Source organism: Canis lupus, chromosome 13 (assembly GCF_011100685.1).
Source record: "Canis lupus familiaris isolate Mischka breed German Shepherd chromosome 13, alternate assembly UU_Cfam_GSD_1.0, whole genome shotgun sequence".
NCBI classification, from domain to species: domain Eukaryota; kingdom Metazoa; phylum Chordata; class Mammalia; order Carnivora; family Canidae; genus Canis; species Canis lupus.
Window position 1 is genome coordinate 16,710,837 of NC_049234.1, and position 13,226 is coordinate 16,724,062.

Consider the following 13,226-nt stretch of genomic DNA (forward strand, 5'->3'; position numbering starts at 1 on the left):
CACAGGAACATACATTCCAAGTTACTGAATGCGCCCCGGCTTTTAGCAGGATTCTCAGATGGACCCAGGAAATCTCCAGCACATGGTCATCAGCTAAGTTTGTTCAGGGCTGCCAGGGCATACACTGACAGGCACGTCATAGCTTGTAGGTACTTAGCAGTTGCAGGGCTATCTATATCTGTGCCCCAAAGATTCCTCAGCACCAGCCCTTTGTTACTTCCATTTTATCTTAGATCACATGGCTCTTCTGTTAAAGACACACTAGTCTTTCCTTTTTTTTTTAACCCAAGACTTCTTGAAAAATTCACTTAACTATTTGTATGGACAATTATTCTAGATAAGGTAAACAAAACATGAGGCATAATTAACATTTTGCTGGGGAACACCTTCAACCAGATAATTAATACTCCAAAAATTACAGCTTATAACACAACTTTTATTAGAAAAGTTATACATAACATAGCATCAACTATTTTCAAGAACAATATTAAACCCGATAAGCAACAAAACCAGACTAACAAAATGTGTTAACAAGAAACTAATGACCTTTCTATAATCAAACATTCAATTATCTACAAATGACTTTTTACAAAGGGAGAAAAATCCATGGTTTACAGGCACATATTGAAAATAAAGCTGCAATAGCAATTTTATACACTTACCATTCTCAAGAAACTGAATCATCAAAACAATAATTACGAGTTCACTAATTTAAAACATTTCACATAATTTAAAATTACTGGGTATACACTGAAGTCTGAGATCCAAAAGTGATTTTTTTTTCCACAAAAGTGCCAACACTTAAGCTAGAACTTTCAGTGTGAGTAATTTTGCCCTAAAAAGTTAAGACATGTTCTGGTAATCATAATAGACACATAATTTCTGGTGCTATCTGGTCTGTTAATAGTAAAGCCTTTATTTGGGTGCTTTTCTTAAATTATAGGAAACTGGATACAGGATTTCTGTTGCAAAGCCATTAAAATAAGGTTCCAAACACAGGAGTGTGCAGCATTGGGAAAAGATCAGTACTAAAACTTATAATAAATATCAGAGAAGCCATTAGTTATTAACAGCATTGTCTGCTTAAGGGTTAAGTCAACCAGGTGTCTCATTTCCCGTCAGTCTGTCCTTTTAGTTGTTGGCAGAGCAATTTCTATTTTCATGATCTGAGTACTCAAATATATCCAAACATCTTTTTAAAACTTTGATTTAGAGTTTCCGGAAAGTCATAAATGTTTTTATATTTATTCTACTCTAAAAAGTCTACTTTTGCTCATTTCAGAGCCTCACTAAAACAACAGATTTTAGAATAGTCAGGTTCATTAAAAAGTTTCAAATGGAATGACTTAAAAAATAGAACATTTTAAACCAAGTCCTATAATTTTGTAACTGAAGGGGTTCAGTTACAGCACAGTTTCACAGACCCTCTTGGTCATTATGGAATTACACTTTATCTCAAGAGGACAATCTGTTTTGGGCACCATCCCTAAACACAGCTGTTAACAAGACTGCCAGTGTTACTCGTAGGAAAAGACAAGTTCTTCCTGTCAAAGACTCACACCATCATTCTCAATTGTCAGGAATTTTTTTTTCCTGACATGTTTTCCTTTCCAATGCAGTGATGGAGAACTAAGATAAAAATCCTGACTATTACATGCGCCAATATTGCACACATCTGTTCTGAACTGTTAAAATGATCTTCTGGGTCCTTGGGTGTGCTTGTTTTCTCCATCAGAACACAAACACATCCATATAAGCAGTTTCCCTTAAAGATGAAATTGATAAAATACTGGAAAAAAATAAAGAAAAAGGCAGAGACTTTGTACAGACACAAATCTAAATTTTCTCAAAGGGTTTTGTGTGCCCTACACACGGGGGCAATTTGTATACACTAGTGAAATGAACACTAGCTATAACTCTTCTAGCTGCTCAAATAATGTGGAACCTTGGTCCAGGTGTTGCAATGATGTCGCTGTATGGTTCTTCCTGCGTCAGCTCAATAGCTTGTTGCTTTTTAAGAACCAAGAAGCTGTAGAACTTTGCTGCAGCTTGCTTTCTGTTTGTGTTTCGACATAACTCAAGCAAACTGATGGATTCAGCCCCAGTTTTAGCAAGAGCTCGCTGAAATAAAACCAAAGGAAGAAGTAAATCAACGTAATCTCACAGTAAGGTGGTAGTTTTAAAAAGGTGCAATTTTGGATCCTAAAGAAAGTATACTGTGTATTCTGCTAAGAGTGGACTTTTTTGAATAGTCTGAGTGATGGTAAAGGGGCAAAGTATATTATGGCACCTCTAAAATCAAAGGTCCATGGAACATTCCAACAAATGTGATACAACAGTAAAACTGAACACATACACAGTTCCTAAAATTTCAACTTATTTTTAAAATCCAACTATCCTTTGCCCCTATTTTGGGAAACTTTGAATAACCTGCTTGGTATTTCACAGATGCTCAAAATATCTCATTTATATCTGGCTCAACAAAACCGTAGGAGATGCAGGTACACAAAGGCATTCTATAAACCACCATAGCTTTCCTTTGCAGCATAACCACAGGAAAAGTGTTCACCTGGAGGCTCTCCAGGCTCACTCTGAGCCCAACACTTTATATATTAAAATACACAGTGCTAGAAACATAGGCTTTCCGGTCCTAGCGTGTTGCTATTTTTTTGAGGGAGCAATGCCAAGTCTTTGCTCAAGTCTAAGTCTGGACTCATGTACCTACCTGAAGCCCATGAAGCATCTGCTGAGTCCTTTTGTTCCATCTTCTTTCTTCTTGATCCTGATCACCTCCGGAAGCATCTTCATCCTGAATGAAAAGGATCCCAACAGACAAAAAAGCTGACAAAAGTGGTCTACTGCAAAATGGACTATTTCCTTATGTCCTGAAAAATCTCTTACTTGGAAGCTTATCTTTCTTAAATTGCAGAAGAAAGTCTTCTGTAACTACAAGTAAGCATTTGGCTGAATATATGATTCTATACTGGTCTATAAGGATGTGCCTACAGAGAGAGCATGGCCCCTGGACAGCTACTGCTGGTTGGTGAGCTACTGGGTATTGATTGGCCCCCTTTTAAGATAATTAACTTATGTTGGCTATAAATCAACTATGCCACTAAGCACACTGGTTATTTCAACAGAATATATTTGTATGTTTTGGTAGCATGATTATCTAGCTGATTTATATTCTGGTGGACCCCAATCTCATTGTGGACCAGTACCAAAGAGCACACAGATTAGCAGGTAAGTAGTACTTGTCTACACAGTGTTTTAAAAGAAATGGGCTATAATCCGTAATACTTGATTTTCCCTGTGCTGCCCAGCTCCCCATCACCTACAGACCTGCCTTCTAAATGACTTTCTAAATTCTGAAGTTCACATGGGGCTACAGCTGAGATGCTTCCATGCTATGCTGAACTACATACCATACTTCAAAGAGCCAAGAGTTTATGGTTTCATACTGAGATTCAACACTAAGTCTGAGGTAATGGCCTACCTTACTACAGAGACTTAGAGTAGCTCTGGGGCTGAATTTTGACTTTAGTGCTTGAGTACTATAGTTTTTTTAAAAATGGTTATAAGATCTATGGCTGACATAATAATATATTATAAATACAGATACTAACAAAAGTATGTACCCAGTCCATAAGCTTCAGTCTTAGAAGAATTTTAAAAAGTTTCGAGGCTTCCTAGAGTTATTTTAAGGTTTTTAAAGTGCCTCTACTTTTTCAAAAAATAAAAGCTATTCAAACCTTTACTCAATCTGTTTTACAAAGTCACGTCTTATCCTAGTCTAACTCCTACAAATGGAAGATGTTTGGCTATCAGATTTCCAGGCCATAGACACAATGAAAAGTCATACCAGAGGTAGATGCTAATTGCAATAAAAATTGGCCACAAGATAATAAAGCCAACTACAAACGATCTAGAATTCAACCAAGAGATCAGTGAAAGGGCAGTCAGTCCTTCTAAAGCCCACAAAAGAGCCAATGACATAGCATGACATAAAATTTGATGTTATTAATGATAATCTAGATCATTAAGAATTCAGTTCAATTGTTCATGTCTGGACATTTTCCTTCGCTGTGATGCTCAACATCAAGTACCTTAGCTTCACTATGAATCTAAAAGAGAGCTGACTGAAGATCTGTGCTAAATCTAGGATAGGATTTATTCATCAGGTCTCTTTGCAAGTGTTTCCTTACCTCCTCCTCTTCATCATCTTCTTTCTCCTTTTCTTTCTCCTTCTCTTTCTCTGGTAGAAGTTCTAACTCCGGAATTAACTGACAGATATTTGGAGGCTCCTCAGGGGGCAGCTCTACGGGGGGTATTTCCACCTGCTCTACCTGCTGGGGCTTAAAGCAAGGGGAAGAAATACTGAGTTCATACTGCCAAACTCCCTCACCATCAAAAATTCTAAGAACAAGATATAATCAATTGCTTTAACAAAAGTGTTGTTTTTCTACTTTTTTAGGAACCAAATACTTATATATAAAGTCTATGTGAGAAATTTGTAAATTACAAGAAAAACTGTAACAGAAAAAAATCCCAAAAACTTTCTGTAGTTTTAGGAAAACCCACACAAAACAGAATTACCCATTAATGCAATGCAAACAGACTTTAATATTACTGTCGACCATTTCTGCATGAAATGGTCCTAAGGCTATTACAACTAAGCTTGGGCTCTAAAGAAGAGTCTTGGGAGCTCTTATGGCAGCATGTTTTCTCTGAGTCCATATCCTGAATTTCTTCCAGGCTTAATATAGACCGCGGAGAATGTTAACAAACAAGTTCTTCCAGGACAGTAGTACTAGAGTAACCCACTCATTATCTGTCCCCACTCCCATTCCTGAGCTCATACAGAAAGATGCTCTTTTGGACAACTCTAGCACCAGAGGGTATAGAAAACTAGTTCTTAGTCTTCTGCAAATACCTCTTAACAACCAAGGTTACCAAAAAGCCTCCGTTTGCCCACCAGATTAATTTATTCTATAAATTTAAGATTGGGAAGCCTTACATTAGACCTTACTTCCTTTATATTTAATGGTAGTCAGTCTGCACAAAATAGGCAGATGTTACTTTTTTTTAAAGGAATTTAACAAGTATATTCTGATTCTTTAATAAGATAGCTCTCTTTCTTTTGCAGGTTACTGTAATATGAGACAGTTTTAGGTTGCGGAGTCAATCCATGCATATAGAGTCTACAATGGAGAAATCTTATTTCAATAATGGTTCTGGGAAAATTGGACCATTATGGTATACCATACACAAACATCAACCCCAAATGGGTTAAAGTTTTGACTGTAGGACCTAAAACCATAAAACTACTAGGAGAAAACATAAGATGGATAAGCTCCTTAAAATAGGTCTGGGAAATGATTTTCTGATTTGATAGCAAAGGCAATAAAAGCAAAAAATAAGCAAGGGGGACTAGACGGAACTAAAAAGCTTCTGGAAAGGATATGAGCAATAATAAAATGAAAAGGCCATCTACAGAATGGAGAAAATACTTGAAAATTATTTATCTGATAAGGGGTTAACATTCCAAATAAAGAACTCACACAGTTCAAGAGCAAAAATAAAACCAATTTGATTAAAAAATAGTCAAAGGAGCTGAATAAACATTTTCCAGAGAAGACCCTACAGATGGTCAACAGGTCTGTGAAAAGGTGCTCAACATCTCTTATGCAAGGAAATGCAAATCAAGAGAGAAACGCCTGTGCACTGTTGGTGCAGCCACTATGGATCACTCTAGGATCCTTCCTCAAGAAGTTAAAAATAGAACCATATATATGATTCAGCAATTTCACTTCTGCGTCTTTATCCAACAGAAATGAAATCATTCCTGTGAAAAGTTACCTGTTTCCTCATGGTTACTGCAGCATTACTTATAAGAGCCAAGATATGAAAACAGCCTATCCATTAAAAAGATGTGATATATATATATGCAATGGAATATTCACTAGGAGAAAGAAAATCCTGCCTTTTGTGATAACATGGATAGAGTTGGAAGGCATTATACTACATGAGATAAGTCAGAGAAAGACAAATACTATATGATGTCACTTATATGTAGAACCTAAAAAAAGTGGAATTCATAAAAGCAGAGTACAATGATAGTTAACTAAAGGCTGGAAAGATACTTTCAGTCGTTAAGCTCTGGGGATCTAATACAGAGTATGGTGACTATAGTTAACATATATGAAAGGTGCTAAAAGTTCTCAAAAGAAGAAAAAATATGTAATTATGTAAGGTGATGTTATATGTATACACATACATATGTTGTCAAAGGATTTCACAAAATCAAATTACTGTTGTACACTGTAAACTAGTATAATGTTGTATGTCAATGATATCTCAAAAAACTGGAGAAAAATGTTCAACTTTACTGGCAAAAACCAAAACTAATCAGACATTCGGAACTAGATGTTAATGAAAAAGTGATATTTTTTAAAAAGAGTGACATTTACTCATTACATACTTGAAAAAGTTAATAGGTTCCATATGTTTTCACCTTTAATCTAGAATTTCAGATTCACCCTGGACTAATCCTTGAGAAATAAAAATGACTGGAATCAAGTTTAGTCAAGGATTCCACACTGGCCAAGGATGGGGTCACATTAGGCTCTGAAACAAGACTATTTAAGAAGAGTCAAAAAGGCTCAAATTTCTGTGTATCTTCTCCTATGTAGGGCATACTGCGTTCACATCCTTGACAGCCATTCTTTCTCTCCAGACCTATTCCTTATTTTTTTTCCTCTAAACCACTATATTTCAAAACAGCTCCTTAGATACTAACACTATTACGAGGGATCTAAAATTCTTGATGACTGATGTGCTTACTTACAGGGATCACAGGCTCTGGGTCAATCTGTCCTGCTTTTCGCTTGACTCCTTGAGGAGGTGGTGGAGGCATGGCTGATTCATCCAAGTTTGTTCTGCTGGTCTCCATCACTGATTCCTGGAGGCGGCTTGGCTCTTCCAAAATGGGCTCATCTGCAATTGGTCATATGAAAAAGAGACATAAATTGTACAAGTCTAACAATATTTTAGAATTTCCTTGAATACTAATGCATTAAGACAAAGGTAATTTATCTAATGAAGAAAGCCAAATAAAAATTTTAGCTCTGCGAAGATTACTCAATTTGTAACAATACACAATACACGTAAAGGGGAAAAAGGGTAAAATCCCCCCACCTGTAATCCAATGCAGGAGAATCCTCTTATTACAAGATTACTCAACTAGTCTAAAACTTTAAACCTTTCCAAAAACAGAACGCTTTCTCTTTAACAAAGCAACCAAATGTAGTTCCCTGTGCAGATATTTGAGTATGTGCCTTTGTTCCAGATTTCTGTTACTCTTGGCAATATATAGGTATATCTTTTTTTTTTTTTTTAATATAGGTATATCTTAAGCCAAATGCTCATTTAAACTTCATCAAGGAACTATTCAAACGAACAGACCGATAACATCACGCTGCTGGTGTTGCTGCTGCTGATCCTCTCTGGGAACCTCTGGATTTTCAAATTCTTTGAGGAATTCATCCAAATTATCAGCTTCTCCTCCTTTCCGCCTTTTTCTAAGATCTTCTGGTACTAGTGGTGTAAGACAGCGTGTAAAGAGCTATAAAAGAATTAAAAATCTCAACTATAAATCACATTAAAAAAATCCATCACTGACATTTCTATTTTCCATTAAGCATGGTTTAATAGAATTATAATCAGTGTGTACATAATTTAGCATGATTTCTACTTAATGTTATATACACTACATTATATCCTGATTTTTAAATATAGGACATCCGGTTTTAAGTGAAGCAATTTTAGAAAAATTAAAACACATTTTAAATTTGCCTGCAATTTATTTTCATATTCATACACTGAAAACTCCATCTAACTGGAATCCTGCCAAGTAGTTTTATGTTTTTTTGACAGTTGATGACTGCATAATATTCCACTGAGTGGAGATACGTGTGTGTATGTATCACATTTGAATGGTTCTTCAATATTAAGACTTTTTAGATTAATTGCAAACAATATAATGATCTTCACAGAAATAGCTTTTTCCATATTTTGAATTATTTCCTTAGGAAAATTTCTAATAATGAGGCCAATGAGTCAAAGAATATAAATATTTTAAGGACTTTCTTCCAAATGATTATATGACTAGGCTTCCAATAAATAGTAAAATCACTTGGTTCAATGCATATTTTAACCTCAGAATAACAGTCTAATAGCACTGCTTCACTCTGAGTTCTTCACTTCAGAACCTTGTTCTGGAATAGTCTGGAACTTAAAGTGAGCCGAAAAGGGCTTATCAGTGCAAATAATTTTCATAAAGCCAGAGAATTATTTACTGTGGGAAAAGGAGAACCATTCCATGGTTTAGAATGAAAGCAAGATGTAGACTGCAACTTGAAGCACAGTGTACACTAAGGCAATAGAACAATAATTATAAGGAGATTGAGGAGGGAGAACTATTAATAAAAACCTGTGGCTTTTAAGTATAGAAAAAATTCCTCCTACATCTTTTAGAAATACAGGTATGAGCAGGATCTTTTCAGATCAGGCTGTGTTTGTATGTTGTGATTTAAGTTAAAAAAAAAAAAAAAGTCAATGGTTTTGAAAGTTATTTTTTAAAAATGGCCAAAAAACTGCCAACTATATTACCTTCAGTAGTCTGTTATTCCATAAAGGCTGAGCAGGTAAGGAGAAGAGTTTTTCCACTCCCCCTGTCTCTTTCCACATCATCAATTTCTTGGTGGGTGGTGCCAAATCCAAAGTTGTAACAATATCAGAATAATCACTAAGTTGGGCTCTAATTGTCTTACTATCCAACTCTTTGACACTGTCAACAATCAGCTTCCTCTTCCTCTTGGCTTTTGTTTCTTTGACTGGAATGACAGGAGAAAATAACATCATTTTCATGTGAGGCCATCATGAAAAACAGAGCTTTTAGACTTGGTCTCATTGTATCCCTCCTTTTCTAGACACCTGTTAGAAGAGCCTCAAGAGGGCAGAATCTATTTTAACTTATGTCTAAAGAGGCTGGCATACTATAGGTGCTCAATAAAAATCTGCTGAATTAATGACTATGTATAGACTTTGGCACAACAGGAGTACAATAATGCAAAAACCAATACATTTTGCCCATGTAAACTTGTATTGTAAATACGGAACATCTCACACTTGATTCAGATTTGGGATGAAGTCCGGGATTGTATGGCTTACTATTACATCTGAGCGGCCATTAAGAAAAGTTACCTTTATCTTAAATCCTCCATAAATGGTCAAAATTACTATGATTTTTGGTGGAAAAATTACAGTTCATATATGGCAGTTGTACAAGCAGATTGATTAAGTGTGTGTGTGTGGGGGGGGGGGGGGGGGGGAGTCCACACCCAGATGGACCTGGAATTCCATCCTAGATTCTTATTGTATATTCATTTCTAATCTTTACTAAAACTCTGCAAAGTAGGTAACACTAGATCAATTTCTCAAGATACAAATTAATTCAAGATTTCATTATACGTCTTAAGAAGCACAACACTGATTTTAGAATCTATCACATTTCCAGACTGTAGCCCAACTATTCAATAAAGACACAGTCAATCCTGTACTTCACTGTAAAATTCTTTGCAATGTTTTCTAATTGTTACACATGTGATCTGTTAGCATAAGACTAAGCTACATATTAGCAAAAAACTTGGTTCTATACTTGTATTTCAAAGCAACTTTTGCAGGTATTCTCTAAGATACTTAGATTATAATAGAAGATTCTATGAGAGATGACTGACAAAGAAGAAAGAAGCTTTGCCATCTATCTAAACAAGAGTAGCAAATAGAGAAGAAAAGCCATAACTAGGACCTTATGTTCTGAATTTTGTAAGACAAAAAGTTTTGTTTGCTCACCAGTGATATCAATAGGTTCCAATGCAAAGGCTTCTTCCTCATTTGGAACAAGTGTTGTCTGATCAGTCATAGTTGGCATTGGTTCAACAGGATCCACTGAATCAGGACTATCAGGCCCACCCACTATAAAAACAGAAATTTGGTCACAAAAGGCATGGGTATTTAATACATCTCCTACAAATGGGGAAAAAAATCCCTTTGAGAAACTAAAAGAAACCCCTTGGTACCAATAACAAATACTATTCTAGTTACAAAGGAGGCTATATTAGCTAAAAGGGGGGGAGGGGTACAGGGTTAACATGTAAGAGAATCAGAATAATCATAAGCACTGTTCTTAAAGAGACTTATAATTCATTATAAGCTGGAACTTTTAGTTTGTGGTCTTCTATTAGATACCTTTTTCACTGCCATACAATCACGTTCAGGTCACTAAACAGGAAATGCTTACTTGAAACATTATCATCCTCATCCATATCATCATGTGCAGGCTGTTCTGGCAACATCACACCTGCCTCAGACAGGGCAGGGGGATCATCAAAGATACCACCATCATTGTTACTTATAAGTTTGTCATCTGAAATACAAAATATATAACTTGAGAAAAAAGTGCTAAAAGAATAGCCTATCACTGGGAAAATAAAATTACGTTAAAATTAACCAAATTAAAAAAAAAAAACTGTATTTAACTTGCATCTCTCTTCAAGATAGTATACAAAAGTATAACAGTATAAAAAAATTCTCTTTTCTAGTTCATATTTCTACTTAAAACATTTATTTAATATAGGTATCAAACACAAAAGAGAGCAGTTTAAGAAGTAGTAACACTTAAAACTCTGAGATAAGCATCTTTAACAAAATTAGGTATTATTATAACCTTTTTAGGCTACAGTTCCACAGAGAACTTGAATGAAATCGATTAATCACAATCCACACATGTATACCTAAAGAGCTGCTTACATGACCCAGAATTAGCGACTGCTCTAAAACACCATAAATGAACAAATAAATGCTAGAATAACCACCGTGTTGCAACCTACCTAATATACCACCATCATTTCCTTCTCCGAAATTGTCATCCTTATATTGGTCTTCATATTCTAAATGGTTAATTTTCTCATTCAGATTGCTGGTGCTCTGTTCAGGCTCTAACAGTAGGTTAGAAGCACTTGTGCTCACTAACATGTCATCATCCTCAAAAGCACTTCCTTCTCTCATTATCTCACGATCATCCATTCCAAAGTCACCTAAACAAATGTTATTAGTTGAAAAGAGTTAAAAACATCACTGTTATAAAAGAACTAAGGATTTATTATAATTGGAATGTCACATTTGCTGAGGCCTTATTTATCTTTGAGTATTAAACACCCAGTTTAAACTTTAAACCTTTAGCCTCTATATTTCATGAACGGATCTGGGGCACGACTAGCACATTCAAACGTAGGATCCAAATTTAGGTTATCTTAAATATGTGAAGTAAATTTAAATACGTGTATAGGTTAGGTTGCATAAACACTTAAAACATTCGTTATTGTGTGTTGTCATCAAGAAAAAAATTTGCCTGTTTTAAACACTATTCAAGAAGAATAGTAGGTACATAATGGAACTGTTCTCAACTGAGCATTATGTCAGTGTTGGGACTTTCTACAGATTCAAATATAGGTTCTATCACTGTGTATGGGAAGCAGGAATAGGCAAGGACTGAACTCAAGTTTGGTGCATAAATGGAAATGCTTAACATACTGGTAGCAAGGTAAATTCTTTTCTTTATGAGAAAGCATGAGATGAAATTTATCCTTTTATCATCATGAACATATGTCTGGGTTTTCCTTTTCAAACTGCTAGCAGTGTCACAACATACTTCTAACATTATTAGCTAGTAATTTGTTTCTCCATTACCAAAATCATTTTCTTGTAGAATACTGATGTTTCCAACTTCTTCTCTCATGGTTATTTCTTCCACTCTACTCTGGTTCAGGCTGAACTGCTGGGCCACATCAATGTCACTTTAAAAGAATTTCAAATACATTTTAGTCTTAAGTCTCACTGCAATGTATAGGAGAAAAAAATATCCTAATTCTCTCTACAAGGAAAAAACATACATATAAAGTTACCATGGTTTAGAAATCTAAGTATTTGACACTATATACAATCTAAGAATCTGAACAATGATTTGGAATTTGTATTTAGATTTAAAAACCATCAATGACCAGAAAGCAAAACATAGAAAAAACTTAGAAATGCATGGTCTAGACAGGTAGGGGTTTTCATCAGGGTCGTGGTATGAACTCTGAAGTTACCCCACTTTTCTGAGACACTGTCTTCCTCTAATAGATTAATATCTCGTATTGTTTAAAAAATACTCAATAAAAGACCTGTAATATTAAACAACGTGGAATATCATCGGCCAAATTCAGAATATAAATACTTCAAAACAAATGACCAGGTTTATTTAGGAAACAAGTGGCAAGTAAAAGCATGGAAGACTTCTGAGACCTATCAATCAAATGTAGTTTGCTGAATTTGTAGAGACCTTAAACAAACTGAGGATTTAAAAAAGGCCTATGTGTAAACTGGGAACATCTGAATGCTGATTGGATATTACATTAAGGAATTATTCTAATTTATATTTTAAAGGTGGGATGTTGTTATGGATGGATTTAGAAAATTCCCTACCTCAAAAGAGATAGTGAGTTATTTATAGAGGAAGAGATCTACTCTTTAAGATAACCCAGTGGGGTGTTGGAAGGTTGAGTCAGGGAAATATTAATGAAATAAAACTGGCAACATATCCATAATTAAAGAAGCTGATTGGTCAATACATGGGGTTCATATTACCAATCTTTCTACTTTTTAGCTGCTGAATTTCCAATGAAAAAATTTTAAAAACAAAGTGGGAAGTAAGGAAAGCAGCTATATAGCACCTACCATTAACACACACACTCCAAAATAAATCATAATTAGGAGTGATGGATCTTTTTCTTTTTTTTTCATGGATCATTTTCAAAAGCAGACAAATATGTCAAAAAAAGATGGGGCTTGGTCTAGAGGGTTCATCAATTGTGCTACTAAATTACACGAGAAGTTATAGGCACATTCCCTGTCATGGTAAAGACAGATTTTGAGGACTTGAGAAAAGGGAAACACTATAGTATTCTGCTGTAATGGCCATCTCTGTACAACTTTCCCCTTAAATGTATGTTGTTTAACAATGACCCTTTCTTGCTCTCCATGAAGAGTTATCTCATATGTTCATTAAAAAACAAACAGAAGAACCAGAAATTGTAGCTGAGTACAGCACAGCAAAGAAGATAACC

The 13,226-nt window shown here is 35.2% G+C and overlaps 1 protein-coding gene across 3 annotated transcripts in view; it reads right to left on the reverse strand.

Annotated features, from left to right (window-relative positions):
- Positions 1 to 415: 415 nt before the first annotated feature.
- Positions 416 to 13,226, reverse strand: part of RAD21 (RAD21 cohesin complex component) — a 30,602-nt gene continuing 17,791 nt past the window's right edge. For all 3 annotated transcript variants that reach the window (XM_038555379.1, XM_038555381.1, XM_038555380.1), the window contains exons 5-14: positions 11,809 to 11,915; positions 10,950 to 11,156; positions 10,361 to 10,486; positions 9,913 to 10,035; positions 8,671 to 8,894; positions 7,465 to 7,624; positions 6,848 to 6,996; positions 4,206 to 4,355; positions 2,726 to 2,809; positions 416 to 2,121 (exon numbers count right to left, since the gene is read on the reverse strand). In XM_038555379.1, the coding sequence (XP_038411307.1) occupies positions 1,930 to 2,121; positions 2,726 to 2,809; positions 4,206 to 4,355; positions 6,848 to 6,996; positions 7,465 to 7,624; positions 8,671 to 8,894; positions 9,913 to 10,035; positions 10,361 to 10,486; positions 10,950 to 11,156; positions 11,809 to 11,915 (1,522 nt within the window). In that variant the 3' untranslated portion in view covers positions 416 to 1,929. The remainder of the gene's footprint in view (positions 2,122 to 2,725; positions 2,810 to 4,205; positions 4,356 to 6,847; positions 6,997 to 7,464; positions 7,625 to 8,670; positions 8,895 to 9,912; positions 10,036 to 10,360; positions 10,487 to 10,949; positions 11,157 to 11,808; positions 11,916 to 13,226) is intronic.